This window comes from Lepisosteus platostomus, chromosome 24 (genome assembly GCF_059453375.1).
Source record: "Lepisosteus platostomus isolate fLepPlt1 chromosome 24, fLepPlt1.hap1, whole genome shotgun sequence".
Lineage (NCBI taxonomy): Eukaryota > Metazoa > Chordata > Actinopteri > Semionotiformes > Lepisosteidae > Lepisosteus > Lepisosteus platostomus.
Window position 1 is genome coordinate 12,985,715 of NC_142634.1, and position 25,041 is coordinate 13,010,755.

A 25,041-nucleotide genomic window follows, 5' to 3' on the forward strand; every position below is an offset into this window, starting at 1 on the left:
TGAAGCAGCAGGAACTCGTGGGAAGAGTGGGCAGAAAACATGTTGAGCACAAGGCAATATGCGTGGGCCCAAGCCACAAACACATCAGTGGCTCCATGCCTGTCTGCCTCAGAGCCTGACAACGCACAGCCGGAACAGACTAGAGAGGATGTCAGCGTGCTGACTCACAGGCTGAGCTGAGCCAGGGGTACGGCCACTCTCTCTGGTACCGTCACGAGACTTGCTCTCTCCTGCCTTCCAAATTTCCCTCACAGCAATCACAAATTCAGAGACCATTTCAGAGGACATGCTAGTAAACTACAGCGAAAGGATTAATATGAACTTATTATAACGGACCCATGTGCCTTTTATTGTCGACATCATTCACAATACACTATTGCCTCAATCTGGAGAGCCAAACAAACATGCAGCTAGTGTGCGTTGTCTGCAGACTGAGAAAGCTTGACTTCTGCTCGGGGAGTGCACTGTTATTTAGTGAGTGCCCGTTTGAAACTTTCAGACTGGCACTTAGAGAATGCAGACTTGAACATTATGATGTTGCTGAACGTAGTTTCCCAGGCAGATACATTTACACTTGCCAGAATTTGGCATTGTTTTTTTAAACCCAGATCCGGAAGGAGGTTCTCAAACCTGTTGTTTGAAATTGTTGTAAAATCAGTAAAAAATGGGAGGTATTAATAAGCCTTTATTATGTTAGCTTTTATGTTCCTATGTATTGACCTTATCAGATCATATTTTTCTCACAGATTCATTATTGCTGATCAAGTTAATATAGGACACCTTTAGTGCAAATGTTTGCTTAGGTCCATCAATTAATTCTGCATACATGCAAAGTATCAAGAACGCAAAACACAAATGATATACTGTATATGTTCATACAGTATATCATATATAAGCCATACATATCGCTCTCACCTTTTATTAATCTGGGTCTAATTTAAAGCAAAAATGAAAATGTGCAGAATTCCAGCAGGAACAGGAATTGAATTTTGGAACACATTTCTCTGTGAAAGCGACCCAGGAGTACAACCAGTAAAAAAATAACATTAAATTCATTTTTACTGTACACAGACATAGATAAGCATTTAAATGCTCTGGAATCTTGAGTCTTCCCCCCCAGCAATAGAATTGCACTAAATAGTACATGTCGGCTTGCAAAGAATAATCACTACCACTACAGAACCTTCCCAGCAAGTCCCTTGCTTGGAATTGCAAATGATGCAAACTGACACCTTTCACACGCTCTTGGTGACAACACTACGAAAACGAGCATTCATCAGAATATCGCCCAGACTTCAGAAGCTTTCCGACTGGATTACTCTTCAGACTCACTCGAAACGAAGGAATTTTATCTACAGTTAGCATAGTCAAGTGCTGTCATACCTCTGGTGTGAGAAAAACAAACAAACACACACACACAAATACATTTAACTATACATTCAGTTCAGTGTCATTTTCATGTCTCTACATACATCATCTGATCAAGTTGTGGCATTTTCCGTTTTCCATTCTCTATCTATTATTCCTGCACATACAGTGAATGCTGTTTCTTAAGCGTAGGCATGTATATGCCCTGCTGCTCGGCATCTCCAGGTGATGCAGCTTCTGAAAAGACACCTCAAACCTCCCTCAGAAAGAGCATGACTGGGAGGCAAACTAAAATGTCACACTTCTTTGATGCCTGATAGTTGAAAAACTGCAAAGAAACTCGTACAACAGATGACAACAATAGTTTGCTACTGAAGCAACCGTTTTCTTCTGGCAGAAGTAGTTTCAAAATTTAATTCGAAAATGTTATCATTTATCATTTTTAATTTTGTATGATCATTTTCATACAGGGAGGCACAGTGGTTAGCCTTGCAGTACTGGGGCCCTGGGTTCAAATCCGGACCTGATGTGCTGTCTACGTGGAGACAATGTATACCAGTGCTCCAATTATTTTCCGTGAAGTGCTCCAGTTTCCTCCCATAGTCCAAAGACATACAGGTAAGTTCCCTTACTCCTGGGAATGCTGGCCCTGGTGTGAGTGTGTGTTTCTGTGTTTATGTCTGCCCTGTAAAGGACTAACTTCCTTCTAGGCTATCCCACTGCTTGCTGGGATACTTTCCTGCATCCCTGAATTGGAAGAAGCGATAGAAAATGGATAGGTGGATGGGGGGGGGATTTTCATATGCTGAACAAACAAGAAACATATCAACACCAAAGAAAAGAAAACAGCATGACAGACTGCTGCTGTACTTGATTTGCCTCTCCATGCGTGTGGGCCCAAAGGGCCTTTCGTCCCAGACCTGTTTGTAGAGCAGCAGGTAGTCCTGGGGATGCTGCTTGCGCTTCTCCGCGATCTTGCCCAGCATGTAGTGAATGAGCCACTCCTCCTCGTCCCCGTCCCCCTCACAGCGGGTGGCTCCTTGGAAACACTGCGAGGCCGTCTCTAGCATGGAGTCTCTGCGCTCCTCCATCTGAAACACACAGAGGACAGGTCAGAGGAACACTAAACCTGCTCTGGGACTGTATGCATCAGCACTGGGTCAGGGTTTAGATGCTCTGGAACTGTATGCATTCCAGCACTCAGCACCTTAGTCACACTAGAGCAGCTCTAGGACTGTATGTACGTCAGCTCTGAGAATCTGGTTCACGGGAACACTGTAGCTGCTCTTGGGCTGTATGTGCACCCAGACCCAGCACCTGGATCAGAGTATAGTTGTTCTGGGACTGTATTCAAACCAGCTCTCAGCAAATACTGTAGGTCAGAGAAACACTACAGCTTCTGTAGCTTCACTAAATCTCTAGATTCTAAACTATATACATATATTACCATACAAATGTAATCATTTTCACAATCTGAATGATACGCTTCACACCAGCCACGTTTCTGTTTACGCTCAAAAGAGTCCATTTCTTTCAAACTGATCCTGCCTCAGGCTTTGAAAACAAACCTCAGACCACACCAAAAGAACGGCCACTGTCTCTAAATACAATATATAGTATATATCTGTTGTACACAGGGAGACTTAGATGGGCCAAAAAGAGTTAAAGTACGGGTTTTCACCAACATTATTCCCCCACACCAATTGAGTTTTATCAAGCAAAAGTACAGCATCCGTTCCAGGAGGAGTGTGTCACTGAAAACATGAGACAAAACCACGCTTTTGAGGGACTTCACCTGACCTGCCCAGGCTGCTACAAAAATCACTTAATGTTGCCTTTAGCTTATTCATCCCACAGATACACTGAGTGGGTGCCACACATTTCAAACCTTTTAATGCAGGTTAAAAGTAGCTGACACATATGGTATAAGAAGCGATCTGACAACCAGATGCAACAGTGAAAGTCTAGGCTCTTGCCTCCTAGAGACAGTAACAGGAATCACTGTACGAAGAAAAGCACCTCACAGCTGTCATCTGCAGGGCAAAGGCAGCTGCTGTAGCTCTGCCTCACCTCTCAGACACTAATCAGCATCACTTTCTGCACCTGACTGAAAAGTTTCCTTTTCAAAAAGCACTCAGACTCCTTTTAGTGTGATCGTTTGTACTTTGGAGGGAACAGACTCTTTCAATTAACATGCTTTGCTGTTCTGACTAAAAAGTACACTGAAAAATAAACAGGGTGTTCTCTGATAAAGACAACACTAAGCCCCCAGAATAAAATGTAATGTTAACAAGAGCAAGGCTGACATCAACAAAAATACAAAAACCTTATAGGTCAGAAAAATCCCATTTGGTAAAAAAAAAAACAATTTATTGTTCTGTCAAAAGAGTCTTATTCTGGAAACCTGCTAAACAATCTCTGTTCTGTTTAATAGTTTAACACCTCATGGGTTGAACACAGAATTAGATCTTAAACCCTTTTTTATAAAAAAAGTTGATTTATAATAAAACAGATTTGAATATATAATTTGAAATGATAAATTAGAAAAAGAAACTATTTCTGAAAATATATTGATATGTCTATATCATATAGTGATACATGGGTCTTAACTGCTATTGCATTTATGGCCAGATGGACCTTTTTAACCTCATGATTGTCATTTTAAAGAAAAGGTCGGCTTCCTTTTTTACATGAAATGCCAGCGATGAGGGAATTCCAGCGTGTATCAGATCGCCATCCAGCCAAAAACGTTTGCATTGATAAAGGCTTGGTTTTGCCGAAACACTGACAAGTGTTAATAAATTGTTTTACAGTAGAGGGAGTGTGCACCCGATTGATGTTTGCCATTGGTACTGATTTCTCTACTGGGCAGCTCATCTTGAATCTCTAGGTGTGTGTGTGTTAAGGATGTAACGTGGTCTGTGGCTAAGGATCTGCGTCTGTGACTGGAAGGTTGCCGGGTCAAATCCCGCGGCCGGCAGAGGAATCCTACTCTGTTGGGCCCCTGAGCAAGTCCCTTAACCCCAACTGCTCCAAGTGCGCTGTATGAATGGCTGACCCTGTGCTCGGAGCCCTAGCTTCTCTCCCTGTCTGTGTGTCTGTGTCTCATGGAGAGCAAGCTGGGGTATGCGAAAACACAAATTCCTAATGCAGGAAATTGTATATGGCCAATAAAGTGATCTGATCTTATCTCAATCTTCTCCTTCTCCGCACGGCGGGCCTCACCTGCTTGACCACCTCTGGCGGCAGCTCCGCCCTCCACTGCTTGAGCTGGCGTGAAGCGAAGGAGTGCAGGGCGTAGGACATGGTGCCGTACTCGATCCACAGGGACAGGTTGGAGCAGTCGATCTCCAGGGCGCGCTTGAAGCAGTTGAGCACCGACATCGAGTGCTTCCAGATGGGGCCGTCGCTCTTCAGCTCGTTGGAGTTCAGCTTGTCCTGGATCCGGCTGGCCCTGGCCAGAGCCATGCCAGCCCAGGAGTCAAACCTGCCAGGGAGACAAGCACACCAGCCCCTGACGTCGGGCCCCATCAAGAGCCTCCTGCCCAACGGTGCCAAAAACCCACGGGCCAACAGGAAATATACTGCCTGCTGTCTATAAAACAAGCTAAAGCAGGACTCACGATTCATCTTTAGAACCATCTAATTTTTCGTCATGTTTATTCTAACTGATAAACATTACTCTCACGTTTTCTCCAGGACTTGAGAGCTTACTGCAAGCTTTTAATTATTTCAAAAAAGGCTAGCAAGCCAATTTAAACAGGACAATGTGGATATCTACCAGTTTGTACATTATGTTGAAGTCACTTACTTAATTCTAACCATATACAGCAAGAGAAGAAAATAATAAATAATCAAATTGCAGTCATAACACAGACTGAGTGCATTCAGTATATTAAGCGCATTATATTTCCTTAATTATTTTCCAAGCAGTTTACTTGTATTCAAAATATAAATAAGCACAGACAGTCGGATTTGTACTTTATTTTCTAGCGGTAGAAACACATTCAGGAAAGTTCAGGAAATAAAATCTGAAATAACCTTTTAGGTTCATCATTTGACACAATAATGACATGGCTGAAATTGTCGTGCTAATCAAAAGATACAAACAGAAACTCCCATTTATGTCTGAAAAACGTTTCAAAGTGGGAAATCTGTAAAACAAATATCACGTGTCACATAGTGGGCAAGCATGGTGGATGGCATACTGCCTCCAGAGCTGACTGACCTGTCAGGATGCACGCAGATATCATGCATGTAGAATTTAATGGCCTTGGACTGCTCTTTGTTTTTGAAGTGATAATCGGCAAGAAGGTAATACAGCTCATTCACCACAGGAGGGACTGGACCTGCCCCATCAGAAAGACAAGGCACCTAGACGAGAAGGCAGAGGTGGGGAGGGGGGGGATGTTAAGTGAGCGTTACTTTGTTGGGCTCTGGACCAACCCTGCTCTGTTCCTTGAGGGCAGAGGAGTACTGAGATTTGAATCCCTACTGATTCCTAAATTGCTTATTTTACCAAATCACCTTTCTAACAGATCTCATGTAACTGTCCCGTATATAACTGGCTATTTAACAGTGACTGGATTGGGGTTCTCCAGTCAGAGATCCTTGATATTAACAGTCATGACTGACAAAATACGCATCATATTTCTTCCGGTTAACTGAAATGGGTCACTGATTACTCAATCTGCTCCATTTTCTTACCATCCTGACTTATGGATAAACAGACACTCCCTGTCATGATGCAGCCACAGCTTTGTTTCTGTTCAACGACATTATGAGATTAATGAGATCTTTTAGCTTGCATCAATTTATTGTCTCTCGGAGAGTCTTTTCGTGGCACTACACCGAATGTGCCAGCACTGTACACAGAGGCAACATGCCAGAAAAACAAAGGGAAACTACTTTTAGGAGAAGAGGAGATACACTTTAAAAAGGGAAAGCAAAAAGAGAAAATAAAAGAGGGAGGATGCAGTTAAAATACTACCTTTAAGCATTAAAAAAAACAGTATTGCTGAGATACCTCTTTTTAAGACTAAACACATTAATGACTCAAATTTCTCCATGGCCGACAGCTATATAAAATGCAGCTGCCAGGAGAATTGGATGGAGAAAAATAGTGGAAAATGGAAAGCGAGAGAGTGCAAGAAAAAAGAAAACTGCTACAGTATGTTATGCTCATAGTTTGCTCGGCATGTTATCTTTGGAACGGCCCCCGCATAAACAAGCGCATATAAACAGCTGCTTGCCACAATCCGTTTCCAGCAGCGACTGGGAGTAAAAAAATCAACACAAGCGCTTCCAACTTGAATGCGCTTTCCCCCCCTCTGCTGCTCGGGATTTAGTAATCGGAGACCCTGTCCTGACATCGAGGGGGTCCGGCAGCAGCAACGATTTCCTCTATTTGCTCAGCGCACACCGAGACCACGGCCCCACGGTGCGAACACTTACTCAGACATGCCAGGCACAGTCCTCCCATTATTACTGACTGGAGGGCGGCTGCCAGCTCAAACAGCACAGCTTGTTATGTTTTTACTAACATTTTTTTTTTCTATCAATATTTATAAAGACAGATATACAAACAGGGCGAACCGGTGTAAAATCCAGGAGAGCCTGACAGCCACATATGCCCACAGTGAGAAGAAGAAATAAAAATATACAGAAGACAGCCGGGACAAACAGATGCACGTAATATTATTACACAACTTACGGTGCATAAAAGACGTACAGTGTGACAGATATTGGATTAGGACAGATATCATGTTATGATTCATTCACAAGACAGTAAAGCCTTGATTATTCAAGAAATTTACAGTCATATCTGCTAATAAACATTGTACTGCAGTCTTTGGGTGTGCAGTTTATTGCTAAAGAGGACTATAATGAAATGCAGTCAAGCTGCACAGGGAGCCTCAACTTTTTGCTTATGCTTACAGCGGCATTTTGATTTTTTGTTGCAGTTTTGTTTTTTTTCCCCATAAATTTATGACCTCACCAGTAAGTACTACCTCACTACCTCACCAAGGGAGGCTCTGAGGAGTGATTTGGTACCTTCAAAATCCCTTCTAAGAAACTATAATTCTTACAGGGAGATAATTGGAAAATGCTCTGTGGGAAACATACAAAAAAGGGGATATTTCCAGAATGTCATCATCAGACAGATTGCCAATGGACTTCAGACAAATCTTAATTTTCCAACATTAAAATGTACACTTAAGTTTACTGTATATTACAATTATAATCCTATAAATATACACAAATGGACTTTTATAAATGTATAACCTTCAGATATTTTTTTTACCATTTATTTTAACGTTTACACTGCTTTTCACTCACATGTACCGAGACTCAAACTGAACAAAAAAATTATCGGGGGTTCATCAAGCTACAAAAACGAATCGGTCACCAACTCCAAAAATTATATTATTTCTTAAAACCTTGCCATTAAACTGGACTGAGTGCTGGCAGTGGCAGTAAAATGTTATGACACACTTGTTTTGCACCAGTAAGGACACACCCGTGTGTCCTGGGGCACATACCTTGTGAGACGCCCCCTCAATGTAGGCCGAAACCTCCTCCACAGTCAGAGTGGGCTTGTCACTGCGAGGGACGATGCAGGAGATCCGCTTCAGGAGGTTGGCCAGATCGGCTGACACGGTGCTGGTCTTGTAGCTGTCGAACTCAGGCAAAGTCTTGGGCTTGAAGTATTCGAACATGAAGAGAGCGTCGGTCCACAGCAGCTCCACCTGCAGCACAGCAACACGGCAACAGAGTAAACGGCCAAACCGCCCCCCCCAGATCCCAGGTTCTCTTTCCTTAAAGTCGCCGGGGAAGCAAAGACAAGTCCCACAGCACAGGACTCCCGCCCAGTTTCAGAAACTACAGCAAAGTATTTTCACACCATATAACACCAAGTCTGTCAACCTGTATTTATTCAAACAAATCCAGAATCTTGACGGTGGTTTAAAGGAAAACTGCCGTCCCAATTTCTCAGAGCGGTTGTTAAATCTCGGCAACGAATTAAGTTCACTGACGTTATAAGAAAAAGAGACAAATTTCAAATTAAGCACAAACTCATCAACTTTGTGAAAGTACTGGAAGTCGCCATGTTGTCGCAAACTTGCATTCAAGTTCCCACAAATTGGGATGCGTTGCGGCCCTTCCTGCTCACTAGTCTCCAAAATCACTCATGTAATTTAGCAATGTACAAGCAAATACCACAGCAGCAGGTAAAAACACAATTAAAATAGCTAAAAGCACACTGCAAAATAAAACGAACTTCAATAAAAATGAAGATGGGAAGAGACAAATTATGTAGCATAATTTACTTTCAAAAAATACTTAAGAGGATGCGGTACATCTACCTTCTTATTAAAGCCAAATTAAGACTGGTTAAATGTCTCTCTATGTATGCACCTCATGACTTCTAATGCTCAGTGGAAAAACAAGCTGAATGAGCAGCCCAGATTGCCTTGAGCCTTGAGATGAGATATACAAAATACACCCAGGTGCTTCACTTTCTCATCTCCTGACAAAGAACGCCTCTCAAAACAAGCTGGACTACAGACCAGTAGACACTGTAAAACGGTCCCCTTCTGCCCAACAGCACTGTGAACATATTTGTGCAGATGGCCTTTGTCAATTTTTTCAGTTCTGTGAACCATTTGCATGGGAATACTTTACATGCCACAGAAAGCAGTCAATATGTTCTTCAAGTGAACGGCAGTCTACATGCAGAGACGTTCCTTAGATGCTCAGATCAGTCAATATTTCCTCAAATCTTTCATTCTCTTTGCTTGTGAATTCACTTTCAATCCTTATGGGAGATTTCATATTTTCACTGCTAATCATATCCCTAGTGGTTTTAACAATCATATGCTGGAGTAGAGGGAAAAAAGAAAACTTCATCGGATTAAATCACATGCAGCAGACAAAATAGAATTCAAGTAAACAAATACTTCAACATACTGTAGCTGCTTTCAAGATTCTGAGTAATTCTGAAATCCTGAAAAAATAGGTTTTTGACAGTAGATACGATTGTCCTTAATACAACAAATTCTGATTAAAACTTCAATAAGGAAATTCACAATTTGCATATGTAACTCTGATTTGTGAAAATGTGTTCCCTGGCCATTGATCAACAAAATGTAATTTGAGGTAAGCTCCTATTTCTCCTGTAAAAATCAAGAGGCTATCCATTTCTGAAGATTTAATAATAAGAATAAAATATCTACATGAGCAACGGCCAGTTGGGTAAGCAGGTAATGCAAAACATATATCAAGCATTCAATAATTGAAGACAGGGCAATTTATTAATCCAGAAATTAATCCCCCCCCTAAAATGAACAGGATTGTGTTGCTAATGCCAAAATCTGCTGCCAAATCATGTACAATAACAACCGTGATAGAACTGTAAATATACCAGACTCCAGGACTCTGACTCACACAAGCAAAATCTTATCCCTGCTAGATTTTATTATTTCCCTGCTTCTGCCAGCTTTTCAGGAGAGAGTTTATGTAAAGAGCTGGCAGCTCCTCCTTCAAACAGACACAAGGACACCCCCCCCACCTCAGGGCACTAAGAGAAGGTTGTATAGGTTGTGTATACTCGTATGCAAATGAGCTAGCATTCAAAGTGAAATGTTGGGGAAAACCTTTTCAGGCCACACAAAAATGCGATCTTAAATATAAATTAAATAAACCAGTCTGTGGCTGCAGCACAGGTCTATACATTTAAAACTGATGTAGTCATCCTCCCAGAATATTTGAAAATGGTAAGACTCAAAGTTTGTGAAATCTGCTCTCCACATACTAGTATTAACTTCTGTTACTAGTAACAAAACAAAAGTGAAAGAAGAGTCAATGCACCTTCAAAGTTGTCCTTTAAAGACTGTCAGTCCAGTCAACACTGTGACATGACAGGTTACCTTTCAAGAGCCTAGTCGCGATAGATGAAGTCAAACAATTTCAAACAAACGCAAATTCATATATTATTCAACACTGATAAAAACAAAAAGGTTTGCCCTCGAGCTTGAATTAAAACAGACGTTAAAAGGTCGGTACCCCAATCCATTTTCTTTTGGCTGTCCATGTAAACTAGTTATAAGTATATAATAAGTAATACGCTTTGTCTGAAGTGTGATATCAGCACAAACATGGCTGTAACTTTGACAACTAATGTCCCTAAAGGAACAATAATAAATTCAGTGCCTGTTTTTAACTAGCAGACCATGACTTGGCGGGCTGGTATTAATTTAACAGTAGGTCATCTCTTGTTTCCTCATAGATTTATAACTGGGCCTCTTTAAAACAAAGCAGTCATGCTTGACGGTCTGCCTGATGTAAAATGCACAGTTCACACAGATGCACATCCAGGGCTGCCTGCCCCCTAATGGACTGCTATCTCACTACAACCACAAGCCCGAACACAGTCAAACAAAAGGCTATGACTTACATTTAACATTGTAAAGGGGTATTTAAAAGCTAAAAAAAGTAAATTTCCTAATTTGGTGCCTTTGGGTCATTTTTTTTCAATTGAAATCATAATCCATACATGTTATACCAGTACATTTTTTTTAATTAACTAATTTAAAATAACATGAATATGCCAAATAGTTTGTTCATGACACGTTTATATCTGAAAATCTGATCAAATCAGAAAATCTGGTAAACTAGTAAATCAACCACATTATTTCTATACTTTTGTTTTCCTCTATAAATATCTTCAAAGCAAAACTGCAGTCCCAATTTCTCAGACGGGTTACATATTCTTGTTAACAAAATTAATTCATGGATAATTTGCATAATTTGATAAATTCTGAATTAAGCACAAAATCATGAACTTTGTGAAAGTACTGTATGCGTGTCATGTTGTCATAAATTGCTGGCTGCGCCACAGGTGAGAGCAAAGGTTCGTGAGAATTGCGACATGAAGTGGCCCTTCCTGCTCGCTAGTCACTGTAATGACTAATGCAATGCGACGTACAAGCGAATAAGAACTGGTTATACAGCAGACATTTCACCGCAGAAATGTTCCAACGTGATCTGCAGAGTTAACAAGTTAGTAGTATTTGTTGGCAAAACCGTCACAAAGTCAAGAGCAAAATTTGCGATTAAAACAGGTGGATTCACAAGCCTTCTTGTTTGCAATGTAATAGGGCCACTTCACCTCACTGGAAGCTTTGTTGCTTCTTTCAGAATCGCAATAACAGCAATATGGTGCTGTGCATACGTGGAAATTTAGTCAATTTTGTGATGTAAACTGGAGGTTGTACACATTACTTTGTACATTTTAGGTTCAATGTAGTTTGAAATGCACTCATCAATGCCAGGTCTTTCAAACCCCAAAATAGATTGCATTGCATTTCCTCTTTCTATGAGTTACCAGCAGTCAATCAGCATGAATACGACTCACATAAGGAATATTACACTACAACCAGGACTGGATTGTTAGCAAAAAAGTAAGTTTTTAACACATTCCATTTACTAATAAATAAGCATAAATCTGCCATTTATTAGAAGAATAGTTCATGAGAAATGCGTTATTACAAATTGCTACATGTTGTTGAATCTATTTAAGCAACAGGCCTATGTTTTCTCATTACGCACCTCCTGACGAGTTTAAGACCTGTGCTCTTACTGTCAGGATGTCAGACTGCATCGAACAGAGATGTGCCCGAGAGCCAGCCATCAAACTCAAAGCAACATGCTCCTCAAAACCTTGAGGTTATCTTACCCCACTACTTATTCTTTAAACCCTTAAGCTCAAACACATTTGCACACACTGCTCAGACAGTCTGAAGACTGCATTCAGCCCCATCCAGCAAGGCCTGACTGGAAGCCGCAGCTCAATAACTGGGGGGTCAGAACCGCATTTGAGCAGACGTCTGCAAATGCCTGCGAAGCTGCATCTTTCTTAACACTGGTCAGGTTTGGAAAAATGCAAAAAGAAAAAGGTTACATGCAGATTAATATAGTTGTGCATAATATTGATGCTTTAGAACCGCACCACTGTGCCAGAAGGTTGGTGCTCAGGCACCCTGTGCCCACCCAACCTCTGCGACTCACCTGCTGGGCAGAGTGCTCCTCCAGGTACCGAGCCTTGCTCTTCTTGCTGGGGTAGGTGTAAAGGCAGTAGAAGCACTGTTCAAGGGCCGTCTCCAACTCCTCTTTGTAAGGATGGGCGTCCTCAGAGCTGGGGGCTGTTAGCTCCTTCTGTAACACTAGAACCTGCCACACACATACACAGTCTAAAAACCAGCGAACCAGCAGAGGCTCAGGACTTCAGTCACAAACCCGAACAGAAGACCAAAAGTCGGAAGGTCCATAGACGCTCATGTTCTTCAGGTCTCGACTGGTGGCTAACCAAACATTAGCCACCAACATTAGGAGGATTAGCTACTTTTGTATTCTGGCAATTCTGTAAAAAAAGCCCCTTACATAGAACTTCAGAAGAGCACCGTCTGAGTTGCAGCACCAAGACCTTCGGCCAAGATACTCATGGGCAGTGTTGAGCAGCATCAGGGAAGATGGCAACATGGGGGTGTCGGGGTCATCTGAAGAGAAAAGCAGGGACTGGTGAAGCCTTCATTCTGTCTGAAAGCTGCTCTGCCACCATCTATATAAAATAGGCTGGCAAATCGCTCAAAAAACCCAACAACTGTTAAGGTACAATAGGTTATAACGAGACAGAAACTAATCATTTCCTTTCTGGCTTGAATCAGGTTCCCATTCAATGAAGCTCTTTCATTCTTCATGTCGCCACGTTCCCCAAAGATGAATGCATTCAATTCAAAGAATATCCAAATAAAAGAATCACGGGTACATGCTGCCATCCTAATTTAGATTTCGCAGAGTACAATGCCCAGTGTTAAGGGGAGTGAATTCTGTAAGAACAGTAACAAAACGCAGATTCTATGAATGTGCATTGTAAAACTGTAAAAAAACAGCACTTCTCCCATTCAAAAACTAAATGGAGAAAAACCTAAAATAGATATATTTTAACTGAGTCTGAAAAATTAAACTAAATGATGAAGGCGAATCCATTTCAATCTAGCAGAAAGGGCCCGCCAGTCGTGGGGTACCAAAACGGGGAAGACCCAGGGCTCCATGCTGACAGGGACTCACCCTCCTCCTCCTCAGCCTGCAGATGCTGTTTGCGCAGGCAGTCAAAGGTGACCTCCTCGTGTTTGATGATGCGGTGCAGTATGATCCAGGGCAGCACCGATGACATGTAGGGTTCCTTGAGGTCTTCAGAGACTGCCATGCTGCAGTCTATCAGCTAGAGCAGGAAAGGAAAAGAACTGAGGGCTTAACTGGCTGAATAATGCTTGCATTCTCTTGTTAAAACGCTGTACTGACCTTACATTAAAACTGAAAAAATGATACCACAAAGCCAATCTCAGATTGTGGAAACAGTTCAGTTGTTAGATCTTTCAAAACTGTTCCAGTAACTGCTACAACCCAAATGGGTTTGGTCACCTCTCACATGTCGGCCACTAAACCTCCACATTTTATATGTTATTCCAAAATTTTTTTAAAGAACTGGAAGAGCAAGATTTCCCTCTACCACTACGACCCACTCGGAATAACCGCGCTGCACCTGGATGAGGTTGCTGCTGAGCCGGGCCATGCTGGCGGAGCGAGCGGCGGTCTGCAGGATGTCAGGGGCCCGGGACAGGCACAGGTCAATCCCCCCCAGCAGCTGCGTCACTGTGGTGGCCCACTCCTCTTTGGCCGAGGGGATGGAGACATTGCTCAGCTGCTGGAAGGCCTCATTGAGCGCCACCTCGGAGCACTCCAGACACTGCCGGAAATCCTGCTGCTGCAGCAGGGAGTTCTGCACGCAGCGCGAGCAGGAGGGGAAGAGAGGGAAAGAAAAAGGGAAATCACTCCATTGGCATGATGGAGGGATTCCTTCTGTGGTTCAGCACCATACTGGGCATCCATCCATCCATTTTCTAACCACTTTTTCCTATTTAGGGACACAGAGGAGCCAGAGCCTGTCCCAGCAAGCAATAAGCACGAGGCTGGACAGGATGCCAGTCCATCGCAGGGCATACACAGAGGCAAACACCCACACACTCCTACCAGGGCAAATTTTCCCCAAAGCCAATTATGTACCATTTTAGATTGCGGGAGAAAACCAGAGCACCTGGAGGAAACCCAGATGATCATGGAAAGAACAAACTCCACACAGATAGCGCCCCAGGTCTGGAATTGTACCACAGGCCCCAGCTCTGCGAAGCATCAGTGCTGCCCCAAAGAAACAACTGATCCAAAATAACAACGGTCATTTTTCAGATGCTAAACCGACACAGATAAGATACATATATAACAATGCCAAGCACAAGGCCTAGTGACCACACATACTGACCCAGTTTGACATGAGACACAATGAAAATATAAAAGAATTGCCCCAGGGCTCCGCGTAGGAGTACCTGGAGCAGCAGCAGCTGTGCGGGTCGTTCAGGGATGGAGCCGACGAACTCCAGGGATTTGACCCTCCCTGAAACCCCATTGCTGAGGGTGGGCCGCAGCAGCCGGACGACTGCCTCGTAGTCCCCTGCCTCAAACAGCCGCTGGATCTCCTCCAGGGACTGGCAGCGCTCCAGAGACTTCAGCTTCTTGTCAATCTTCCGGGGACGGCACAGAAAGAAATTCGACACATCGGTTCTCTGCCGCACACAGCACGAATGCGGCCGCGTCGAACTTGTCATCTGCTTTCCCTGCACGGTGCTGAACATTCCCTGGTGTCAGCAGCACTACTGTACCACTCCAGCATGAGCCAGTCTGTTTCCACAGCAACTCGGCCTACATTATGTTTCAGAAGAAGTTCCTGGAGAAAACAGTTTTTTTATGGCTTTCAAGCAAATCCCCCCCCCCCAAAAAAAAAACAAAGCAAAGATTGACTGTACGAAATAAAAATTCTGTCCATCTTATTGGGCTGCGTATAGACTTTTGCAATAATATTAAAACAGTATATCAGAAACGCTGGATCAGTTTATGATCGATATGCATACATATGCAAGTACAGTACTTCCCCAAATCATAATTAATACTGACCACCTTGTAAATTGAGCCTCTGAAGTGTACAGGCTGTATTAAGTGCTTCCACATTACGCTGGTTCATAGAGAACAGCACTCTTTGATTGCAGATAAGAGACATGCGAGCTATTGCTGTGAGCCTATCCTGCTTGGCAGTAAACACTTCAGCATCTTCCTACCACTTCGAAAGTGAAAACATGTTGTTCTGAGGACCAGGAGACAAGACTGTCATTATTCTGATTGATGAGCTGCAGTCTGGTCACGGCTCTCAAAGAGGATGCAAACAGGCCTTAAATGAGACTTCTATTTAGCATTACAACTCAAAACCTATATAACTGGACACTCTAACATGACGACTGTCTCAGCAGTCTGACAGGATGATTGCTGTCACCACCAGACGCCTGACCTCCTCCACAGAGATGGTGGAATCAACTCTCAGGTTGGGCAGGTGGACTGTGTACTTCTCCCCTTCTTCACTCCCAGACTGTACAGCTGCTTGACTCTGAAGCATCCCAGTGCAAATGTCATAACTCTCCAAAGCCTGCTCCATATCTCCCTGCAATCAGATGCAAAAATTTTCAGGTGGACCATGGTCGAGATGTTTCTTGTCATGATTATGGCCCAAGCAAATTCGCTGTCTGTGAAATCTCGTCTCCATTGTGAAATCTGCCCTTTTGTTTCCGAGAGCAGATTTCTCTTGCCTGGACATGGAAATTGTGTGGCCTAGGTTTCTTTAAGAACAGTAGGATGCGCATTAGCGCCAAATGGTCTGAAGAGAAATGCCAACTCTTGCAATTCTGCAGCAATGTTGTTCTCAAATTTGCTACTGAATTACCACCCATCACATGAAGAATTTATACTGAGGAACCAGACATCAGTTTCAGTAAGTCTAGGTTTTCTTCCTTGACTTCTTATATTGTCATAAAAATTAAACATTAAAACATTAAGTTGGGAGTACCCTTCATTAGCTGGAAATATGATCTATATACTCTTTTTCGTGTAAATCTGTCAGTGTGTACAGTATAACACTGTATTAGGTAACATTTCATTTCTACAAATATACTATTATTGTGGCAATAATGATTTCTGGTAGCATACATTTTTATGCCAATGTTTTTAAACACAAGAGTGAAACTGGAAAAGAAACTTTTCTATTTGCTCACCTGCAGAGCCAGGAAGCGAGCCTTCAGCCAATACACTCGTACCACGAACGCAAGCCAGCCATCCTCAAACAGATCCTTCTGTGAGGCGGCAAACGCCAGCTGCAGCAGGTCCCCCTGGAAATACTGGCCTGGAAAATCAGTGCTGGACTGATCTGCCCCAGGACCTGACTGGCACTTCCTCGGAGAGACTGCAACAACAGGCAATGCAAATGGATCTGTGGTGAATTCTAGTGTCTGCTGGACACTACTGAGACAGATCTAATCTGGGTGTGGAAGATCAGGCTCTACAGAAAAACTAAAAAAAGAAATACAGGGCCACTGAGCAGAATCTTCATGACAAAATGGTTACAGCCACAGGTAATAAAAATCCATTGCTCTTTATTGCAAAGCCAAAAACCTACTCCTGTTACCAAGAACCTGCAGACAAGTATCATCACGCAAACCACATGCCGGTCGCATTAATCCTACTTGAGGATAAAGAACAGTTTGAGAGCAGTGACTTAAACGTTTCAGTGCCAACTGAAGTGATCACATTCCTGCTCATGGCTCTCACCCGTGCTGTTGCCCTTGCCCTTGGTCAGCGACCACTGCTCCAGCTGCAGCTCCATGCAGGAGAGGCTCATCACCATCATTTCCTACACAGGGGAGAGGGAAGCACCCAAATACAGAGAGATATTAACACAGACAGCTCTTCCAGGCCCATGTGAGCTTCATCTTGTCATTCATTTCCCAGACTTGAGAAATATATACACTGTATGCTTTCTTGATCTTTGCACATATTTATCTAATGATTGCTATCAAACTAGTCAATGAAAATTGTTCCTGTGCCTTTTTTATCATAAATATACAAGCTTTTTATTTCATGTGTCATAAATATACTGTGTGAAATTTGCTAAAGCACATGAAACATGAATAACACCCCCAGTAAGCAAATGATAAATCCTTGTAGGTCACCATTGATATTACCCAAATTTTAAATTAATGCAATATTTATTTTAAACCTGCTCAATATTTATTTTTACCTTGTTTAATTATTTGTGCATTGTGCTGTTATTGTAAGGAAAGCATGATTTTACTGACAAAATTCTCCTTCAACAGATTTTGTCAGTTAAATCCAAAGTCTGCTAAAGCAAAGTCCATTAAGCCAAGGATTTACTGCATTAGACTTAAAAATGTTAGCAAAATACGTCATGCAAAGTTACTGCCGGATGTCACAAAGAGCCGAGGATTCAAGTGCTGTCTGAACAGATTAATCTTAAAAAGGAAAATCAATGAATTCCCACACCAGGATTTCTCCTTCTGTACAACATGATTAGGCTGAAATGCTCATGACCTGGTTAAGGTTCCTTCCAGTCTTCACAAAATATGAACTATCCCTCTGATAGTCTCTGAACTCTCAATCTCACATACTCTTCCTGTCTACAATATTGATCTTATTGTTTACCTGACCATATAACTTTTGGATGCCCCCCCCAGCAAGACATACAATATCATAGACATACAATACAAGGTGTATGATATCCAGGTGGATGCTGCACATTGGTGGTGGTGGAGGGGATCCCTATTACCTGTAAAGCGCTTTGAGTGGAGTGTCCAGAAAAGTGCTATATAAGTGTAAGCAATTATTATTATTATTATTATTACAACATCTGGGGCAAACAAGACAGACAGGAACAAAAAAATCAGAAAGAGTGAAAGCTTTATCCAAAAGGAGTGTAATCCTGAATCTAAAAGGTATCCATTTTTTAATCATCGTTTTCCGTCCTCAACGCCTGCGACCAGGGCGGTACCTTGATGTGCTGGTGGCTGCAGTCTCGGAGCAGAGGGCTGGGCAGGTCGCCGCTGTGCTTCCTCCAGCTCTGGTAGCTCTCCAGCACCACGGCGGCCAGCGTGGGCGGCCACTCCTCCAGGAACTTCTGCCCGACGGCCTTCAGGTAGCGCATGAGCAGCTCCAGGATCCCGCCGTTGGCCATGTTGCTCAGCAGGAAGGCGTGCACCTCCTGCCTCTCTAGACAAGAGTGACGGCAAACTCAAGTCACTTCCCAGGCCCGGGGTGAGGCTGATTTTGTTCTTCCAGAAGCGGCATACACTACACGTTGCCTTTTCTGGTTGGGTCCTGGAATTGGCTTTGCAAATTCTTGATTAAAAAAAAACTTTGTAATACAGAACTGCTTCTACACAAAGGTTTATGGGTTGATGCCTCTGAAATAAACGTCTGAGCAAGAGGTAGAAACAGATACACCGCTAACACCCTGCCATGTTCCCGCTGCTCGCCCAGGTATTCAATTCAGCCTGAATATTGACATTCAGGCTCCGGCCCCCTGGTGACCCTGAATGAAACCAAAGTAAGAAAGTGGACGGATGGACATCCCAAACAATAGCTTCCCTGCAAATGAATGGATTGTTACCTGATTCCCTAAATGTTGTGGTGTCAAACGACATAGAATGGGAACCAGTGAGCAGCTGACTGTCTTGCTTGACCTCCGATTGGATCTCATAGTTACTCAAGCTCTCTTCATCATCCTCAGGGTCCAGCTTCTTTAATCTGCATCAATCCAGGCAGAAACAAAACCGTCACGTCACTGCGCGAGCTCTCCCAGTTCACAGATGTCAGGGCAGGAAACAAATTAAATGTGACTATTTTCTCAAAGCATAATTCTAGAATTAGCATTGCTGTCAAATAATAACAGACCCTGGGTGTCATATTCATAAAGGACTGTCTACCATGCTTCTTTTTGTTCAGAAATGATAAGGAAGCCCCAGATGATAAAAATAATTTAAGAGATGTTAGCCCAGAAGGATTGAGGAGACATTTCGTGACTTCTTTTCGTTGTCCTTTAGTAAGGAAAAAAAAAAACAGGCAAAAACTTATCACGATGGGATTTTTGTTTTTCCAAAAGAAAGCCCAGGATTTCTAGATTCTCTCATTTTTTTTCCCCTAAAATCTATTTTCTCCCCTGCATACCTGGAGGGCAGGAACTTGAACAGCAGCTCCTGAAAGTCAATCTTCTCCTCTTTCTTGCACTTTGTGTTTCTGACACGAGCTGAGCGCCGCTTGGCAGTCTCGCCGCTCTCCTCCGTCACGCGCTTCCGCTTGGCTTTCTTCGCCTTGTCAGAGAGGCAGGCGTCTGCCGCTGCGGGAACAGGAGAGCGAGAGCCCTGTCAGCTCGTCACTCCCGACGCAGGCCCGTTTCACGTCTCCCGCTCCGACAAAGAACCCGCCGCAGCCATCTGACACCAGTCAACAGACTCTGCAGCATTTATATTCCCCTCTGTGTACATAACAACACAAAACAAACACCCGTCCCCCCCCCCCCAGCCTGCTGCTCCAGAATCTACCCTACTTTTTGAGAAAGTTTTATGTTTAAGTTTTACTCAATGGAGATGGCTTATCCTACAACACAAAGCAAAAAAGCACAATTGTATAAAGCAGAATTAATTACATGCATTACACATGAAATAAGAAACAGCTACTTTAATTTACTGTCTGTGTTTTATATTTTAGTTCAGAAACTGCATCGCTGGGAGGCGTGGTGGCACAGAGTTTATCATTCTCAGCACTGGGGGGCCTTGGTTCAATTCTGGAACTGGGAAGCTGGCTGTGCAGAGTTTAAATGTTCTCTCCAAGTTCGTATGGGCTTTCTGAGTGCTCTAGGTATCACCCACAGAAGAACTGGGCCTAATGTGAGTGTGTGTGCGGCCGTGTGCAGGTGACCCCTGCGATGGACTAGTGTCCCTTCCAGGGTGTATCCTGCCTTTTGCCCGTTGCTTGCTGGGATGGGCTCTAGCGCCCCTGTGACCCTGAGCTGTAGGAAGCAGTTAGAAAATTGATGTATGGGAACTGCAGCACCTATTATTGGCAATTACCTCCTGCTCTGAGCGGTGCACCAGATTGCGATATGCTTCCTTGAACCAGAATTTCCGAACCAAAGCCTCAGTACGGTTAGAGGGGATTCTGTGTTGTAGGAAGTGGCTGCCGTTTAAGACAAATAAATCAACTGTAGCCGTTTCTGAAACTGCATACTGGTTTTCTAACCCCCAGCAACATCCCCCCCCCCCCCCGTAATGAAGAGGCGTGCCCGCCGTTACCGACCTACGGAAGTGGTGACCTCCACCACGTTCTGGTTCTGCGCGATCTGGGCCAGGGTCGTGGGCTGCGAGAGCGGGGCGAGCTCCGCAGGGGCGGGGGGGGCCCCGGCGCCGACCGGGACGGTCTGGATCACGCTGACAGGGGCGAAGGCCTGGGAAAAGGCCTGGAGCTCCTTGTACTCGGACAGGTCGATCCGCCTGCCCAGGCTGGGCCGGGGGGGCTCGCAGGTGGTCTGGTGCCTGTACATGGCCAGCAGGCTGTCCCCGAGGCCCCTCCACCTGGGGGGGGGGGGCGAGCGAACGTGGGGGGTCAGCGGACAGTCACACCTCTTCCCACGCAGCGCCGCGTGGGAACACAGAACACAGAAACGGAGTTTCAAGGCTGCTGAAGCTTACAACCCCGGGTCTTAAAAATAAAACAATTGCCACTGTAAATTTACCTTCGCTTCAGAGAGGAAATCTTAAAAATCTCTGGGGTGTACCCTTCATATTTCAAAATCAAACCCTCACTCTTAATACTTCAGCTGAACAGACAAGGAAGTAGATGAGGTTACATGCTTCCTCACTCGTTCCATATGAAGAATGCTACGTTATGCAATGCTGTTGTAGTAATGTGCTATACTGGGGCAGTAGCACACACAAGATATGGACATGCTTACCAACCCAAGGCCTGACAGCAGACCTTTTTACCTCGTTCCGCCTCACTTATTGCACTCTTCAGCCCTGAACCTACTCAAGAGCCCACAAGAACAGTTAATGTGACCCGTACGTGAAGTTGGAAATGGGCTGTACAAGCTGGAGGTCGGGCTGCGGATTCTGGGCACACAGGGCCTGCCGTCGCCTGCGCAGGTCCAGGCCTTCCTCCACGATGGCCCGAGCCTCGGCCTCGTCCACCTCTGCCTCGTGGACGGACATGTCGCTGTGGCGGAGACACGGACACTCAGTACAGCGCGGGCCGCTGAGAGGAGCGGGGCAGCTCGTCCCGCAAACAGGCGGCCAGAAAATACGCCGCACAGCAAAAGCAAGTCTGACATCCGGTTCCAACGCATTTAACTCCGGCAACAGTGAAAAGTCACTGTGCGCTTTCAACAAACAAAAAATACACCACTCTTAGACAGCATTACTATTTTTCTTTCGCAGGCCGAACAAAACACAAATTAGAAAATCTATCTGAGAACGAAACAACAGCCCAGGTTTGATTCGCATTCGTCAAGCTTCATCGTACTTTACTAAAATCTTAATTTCACTCAAGATTGAAGTGTTGAGCAGAGATGCTAAGAGAAGAGAGGCATTGAAACCGCACTTTTGGTAACTCGAAAAAATCATTAGGAGAAAGCAACGTGACTATGCAGACAGAAAGGACAGCGGAGTCAAGGAAAAAGAATTCGGAGTGCAGAGCTAAATCTCCACTGTCTTCATTCTGTAAGGATAACTTCTGAGACGACTCACACACCATTTCCAGAACATGCGAAAAGAGTCCTTTCTTAGACAGGGCTGCTCCTCAAAGATCCTCTCCTTCAGAACCAGGCCTTTGGTGTAGCAACAGTCTTTTTCCAGGGCCTTGCAGATGAAATACAGGCAGCCTGCCCAGGACAAGAATGCGATGTTAAGAATTCTTGCTTACAACACACTGTAGATCTCTAATCTAAAGTGCTTTACAAATAATTAACCTCGAAAACATTATACCACATTGATTACATCCTATTAACAACAGATATTTCTCCATTAACATCTCAGTTAAAAGATTCAGGAATCATACATTTGACAAAATGGCACAGTCCCAGAATGAATTTCAAACAAAAGAGCCATTTAAAATACAAATTTTATAAGACTTAGGAAGCCAACACATGCTTTCAACCACTAAACTGATAGAATAATGTTGAACCAAAGTGAATCACAAAACAAAGCTAATCAACTGAATACTAAAAAAATGAATTATAATAGTTTAGAATTCTTCTTTACAATTATACCTTTAAAACAGCTAAAGCGTTATACATTACAAGCAGGCTCAAGTCCAGAAAATTATTTCTGTTCAATAGCATTCCAAACGTAAAACACCTACATAATTGACATAAACAGACACAAGAACTTCAGTAATCACCTCTGAAGATGCAGAGTAACATCATCGCTATCACAGATACACTGATGTATTTTAATGGATCATTACAGCAAATCAAACCTTCCCAGGCAATACACCATATTTGTCACACACATTTGTGTCACCTGTGGATTATTTGACATGTAATGGCTACATGACCAACAGATCATGATGGAAACACAGACGGCACCTACCCAAACTGAACTAATCTGGCCGTCACTGATAATTCACCTCTCGGCCCGATTTTGAATTCCCTCTGCATTTATCGACAGGTTTTACACAAATAGAGCACCAATCCTGTTGCTTACCTTTCAGGAAGGTTCGCCTTTATTTGATACGTTTTAAGTAATTTTAGCAATGAATTTCAAGGCACATAAAAACAGTCAGTCATCATTTGTACATCTTCAATTCAGCTTTTCGGAGTCTAGAGGGAAAAGCCTGTGGCTAAGAGCTGATAAAAGGCTGCCCTGTGGCTGTGTGATGTATAATTGATCAGAGACAGTTTCCCCCCCTCTTGAACTCCTAGTGGAGTTAACGACTTGGTGACAGCAACCTTGCAGACTGCAAAAACTTCTTTCAATCCACAAACGGCTTCATTAAAACTAAGCCAAAAGAAACATTTTACATTGGACCGTACTTATTTTGGAAAAAGGAAAAAAATACCCAGATATGAACTTATCTTCAGTGGCCAAGCAAAGGTTTAAAATCCATTTGTTTTCTAACCACTTTATCCAATACAAAGTCACGGAGCAGCTGGAATCTATCCTGGTAAGCGACAGGCGCAAGGCAGGACACACCCCGGATGGGACACCAGTCCATCGTAGGGCTCACGCAGATACAAACACACGCACACTCACACTAGGGTCAATTTTCACAGAAGCCAGTTAACCTACTCGTATGTCTTTGGACTGTGGGAGGAAACTGGAGCACCTACAGGAAACCCACACAAAAACAGGAAAAACATACAAATTCCAAGCAGATGTATTTCCAGGGCCAGAATTGTACCCAGGGCCCCTGCTCTGTGAGGCACCCCAATCAATGCTAATCACTAAACCACTGTGTCGTCCAAAGTTCAAAATGCCAGTTAATTTTTTTTCAGCATCGCGGGCAAGCACCACATTCTTCTGATCAGCTATACATTGGAATGTAAGGGTACCTTTCTTCCCATTACAAACCCTTTCTCAATACCATGTCTGTTTAATGCACCATCTTGTGTCTTCCATAACTGCAGGCAGTTTTACAACAAAACACTGTTGGCCTATTACTAAAGAAAATCTGAGGCACATGTTACTATTCTATTCTTTAACCACTTTTTAAAGATTTTACAAAGCACTTATATCCACCTCTAACTGGCCCACAGCTCTCCACCTTGCAGGTGGGGGTACTCACAGCTGTAGTCGCTGAGTGTGTAGAGCACAGTGATGAGGTTGTCCAGGCAGGGCCAGTGGTCGGAGTTGCAGCGCAGTCCCTCCTCAAAGGCGTGTCTGGCCAGAGGGATCTTCACCAGCCTCAGCGCCACCTGGCCAATCTTGTACCACATGTTCACATCGGTGGCATCCAGGAGGACGGCCTACAGCACAACACATACAACTTGTAGCTCCGGCAAAATAGCACAAAGACACAAAATAAAAATATGCTACTCTTTCTCAGAATTATTTCTGTTCCCTTTCCTTCAGAACTAATCACAAATGATAAAATCTATTATTCTATTATTAGACTAAACCCTAACAATCTCAGATCTGCTTTGGCCACACACTTGCACTGCAGCCTGCAACAATTTAGGGATATTTGTTTGTAGCACTATATTCAACAGAAATTAGTGAGTAATTCCACTAATAAATGAGCATGTACTAAACAAACTGAAAAAAACAATCCCCCTACTCCATTTACAGATGCCATTTAACAATAAGAGCTTCAGGAAGCTTATCTAAAGAACAATGATGTGACCTATGCAAATTAAAAGGGGTAATTCCACTACAGAAGCTGGAAATTTATTCTCAGCTGTAGTGGCTGTATTAACTGGGAGCAGTGGTTCTGTGGCTAAGGATCTGCGCTTGTGGCTGGAAGGTTGCCGGTTCAAATCCCTCGGCCGGCAGAGGAATCCTACTCCGTTGGGCCCCTGAGTAAGGCCCTTAACCCCAGCTGCTCCAGGGGTGCTGTATAAATGGCTGACCCTGCGCTCTGACCCCAAGCTTCTCTCTCCCCGTCTGTATGCCTATGTGTCTCAGGAAGAGCATGCTGGGGTACGAAAAAAGACCAATTCCTAATGCAGAT

General features: G+C 43.5%; 1 protein-coding gene across 5 annotated transcripts in view; it reads right to left on the minus strand.

Moving 5' to 3' along the window:
- Positions 1-25,041, minus strand: part of cabin1 (calcineurin binding protein 1) — a 112,128-nt gene that overhangs the window by 83,761 nt on the left and 3,326 nt on the right. For all 5 annotated transcript variants that reach the window (XM_088618492.1, XM_088618491.1, XM_088618489.1 and 2 more), the window contains exons 6-24: positions 24,157-24,337; positions 22,123-22,252; positions 21,439-21,588; positions 20,674-20,948; positions 19,546-19,714; positions 18,989-19,125; positions 18,371-18,588; positions 17,134-17,215; positions 16,581-16,768; positions 15,824-15,973; positions 14,811-15,005; positions 13,973-14,209; positions 13,498-13,651; positions 12,811-12,926; positions 12,439-12,600; positions 7,911-8,117; positions 5,597-5,742; positions 4,594-4,855; positions 2,289-2,459 (exon numbers count right to left, since the gene is read on the minus strand). In XM_088618492.1, coding sequence (XP_088474618.1) covers positions 2,289-2,459; positions 4,594-4,855; positions 5,597-5,742; positions 7,911-8,117; positions 12,439-12,600; positions 12,811-12,926; positions 13,498-13,651; positions 13,973-14,209; positions 14,811-15,005; positions 15,824-15,973; positions 16,581-16,768; positions 17,134-17,215; positions 18,371-18,588; positions 18,989-19,125; positions 19,546-19,714; positions 20,674-20,948; positions 21,439-21,588; positions 22,123-22,252; positions 24,157-24,337 — 3,330 coding nt within the window. The remainder of the gene's footprint in view (positions 1-2,288; positions 2,460-4,593; positions 4,856-5,596; positions 5,743-7,910; positions 8,118-12,438; positions 12,601-12,810; positions 12,927-13,497; positions 13,652-13,972; positions 14,210-14,810; positions 15,006-15,823; positions 15,974-16,580; positions 16,769-17,133; positions 17,216-18,370; positions 18,589-18,988; positions 19,126-19,545; positions 19,715-20,673; positions 20,949-21,438; positions 21,589-22,122; positions 22,253-24,156; positions 24,338-25,041) is intronic.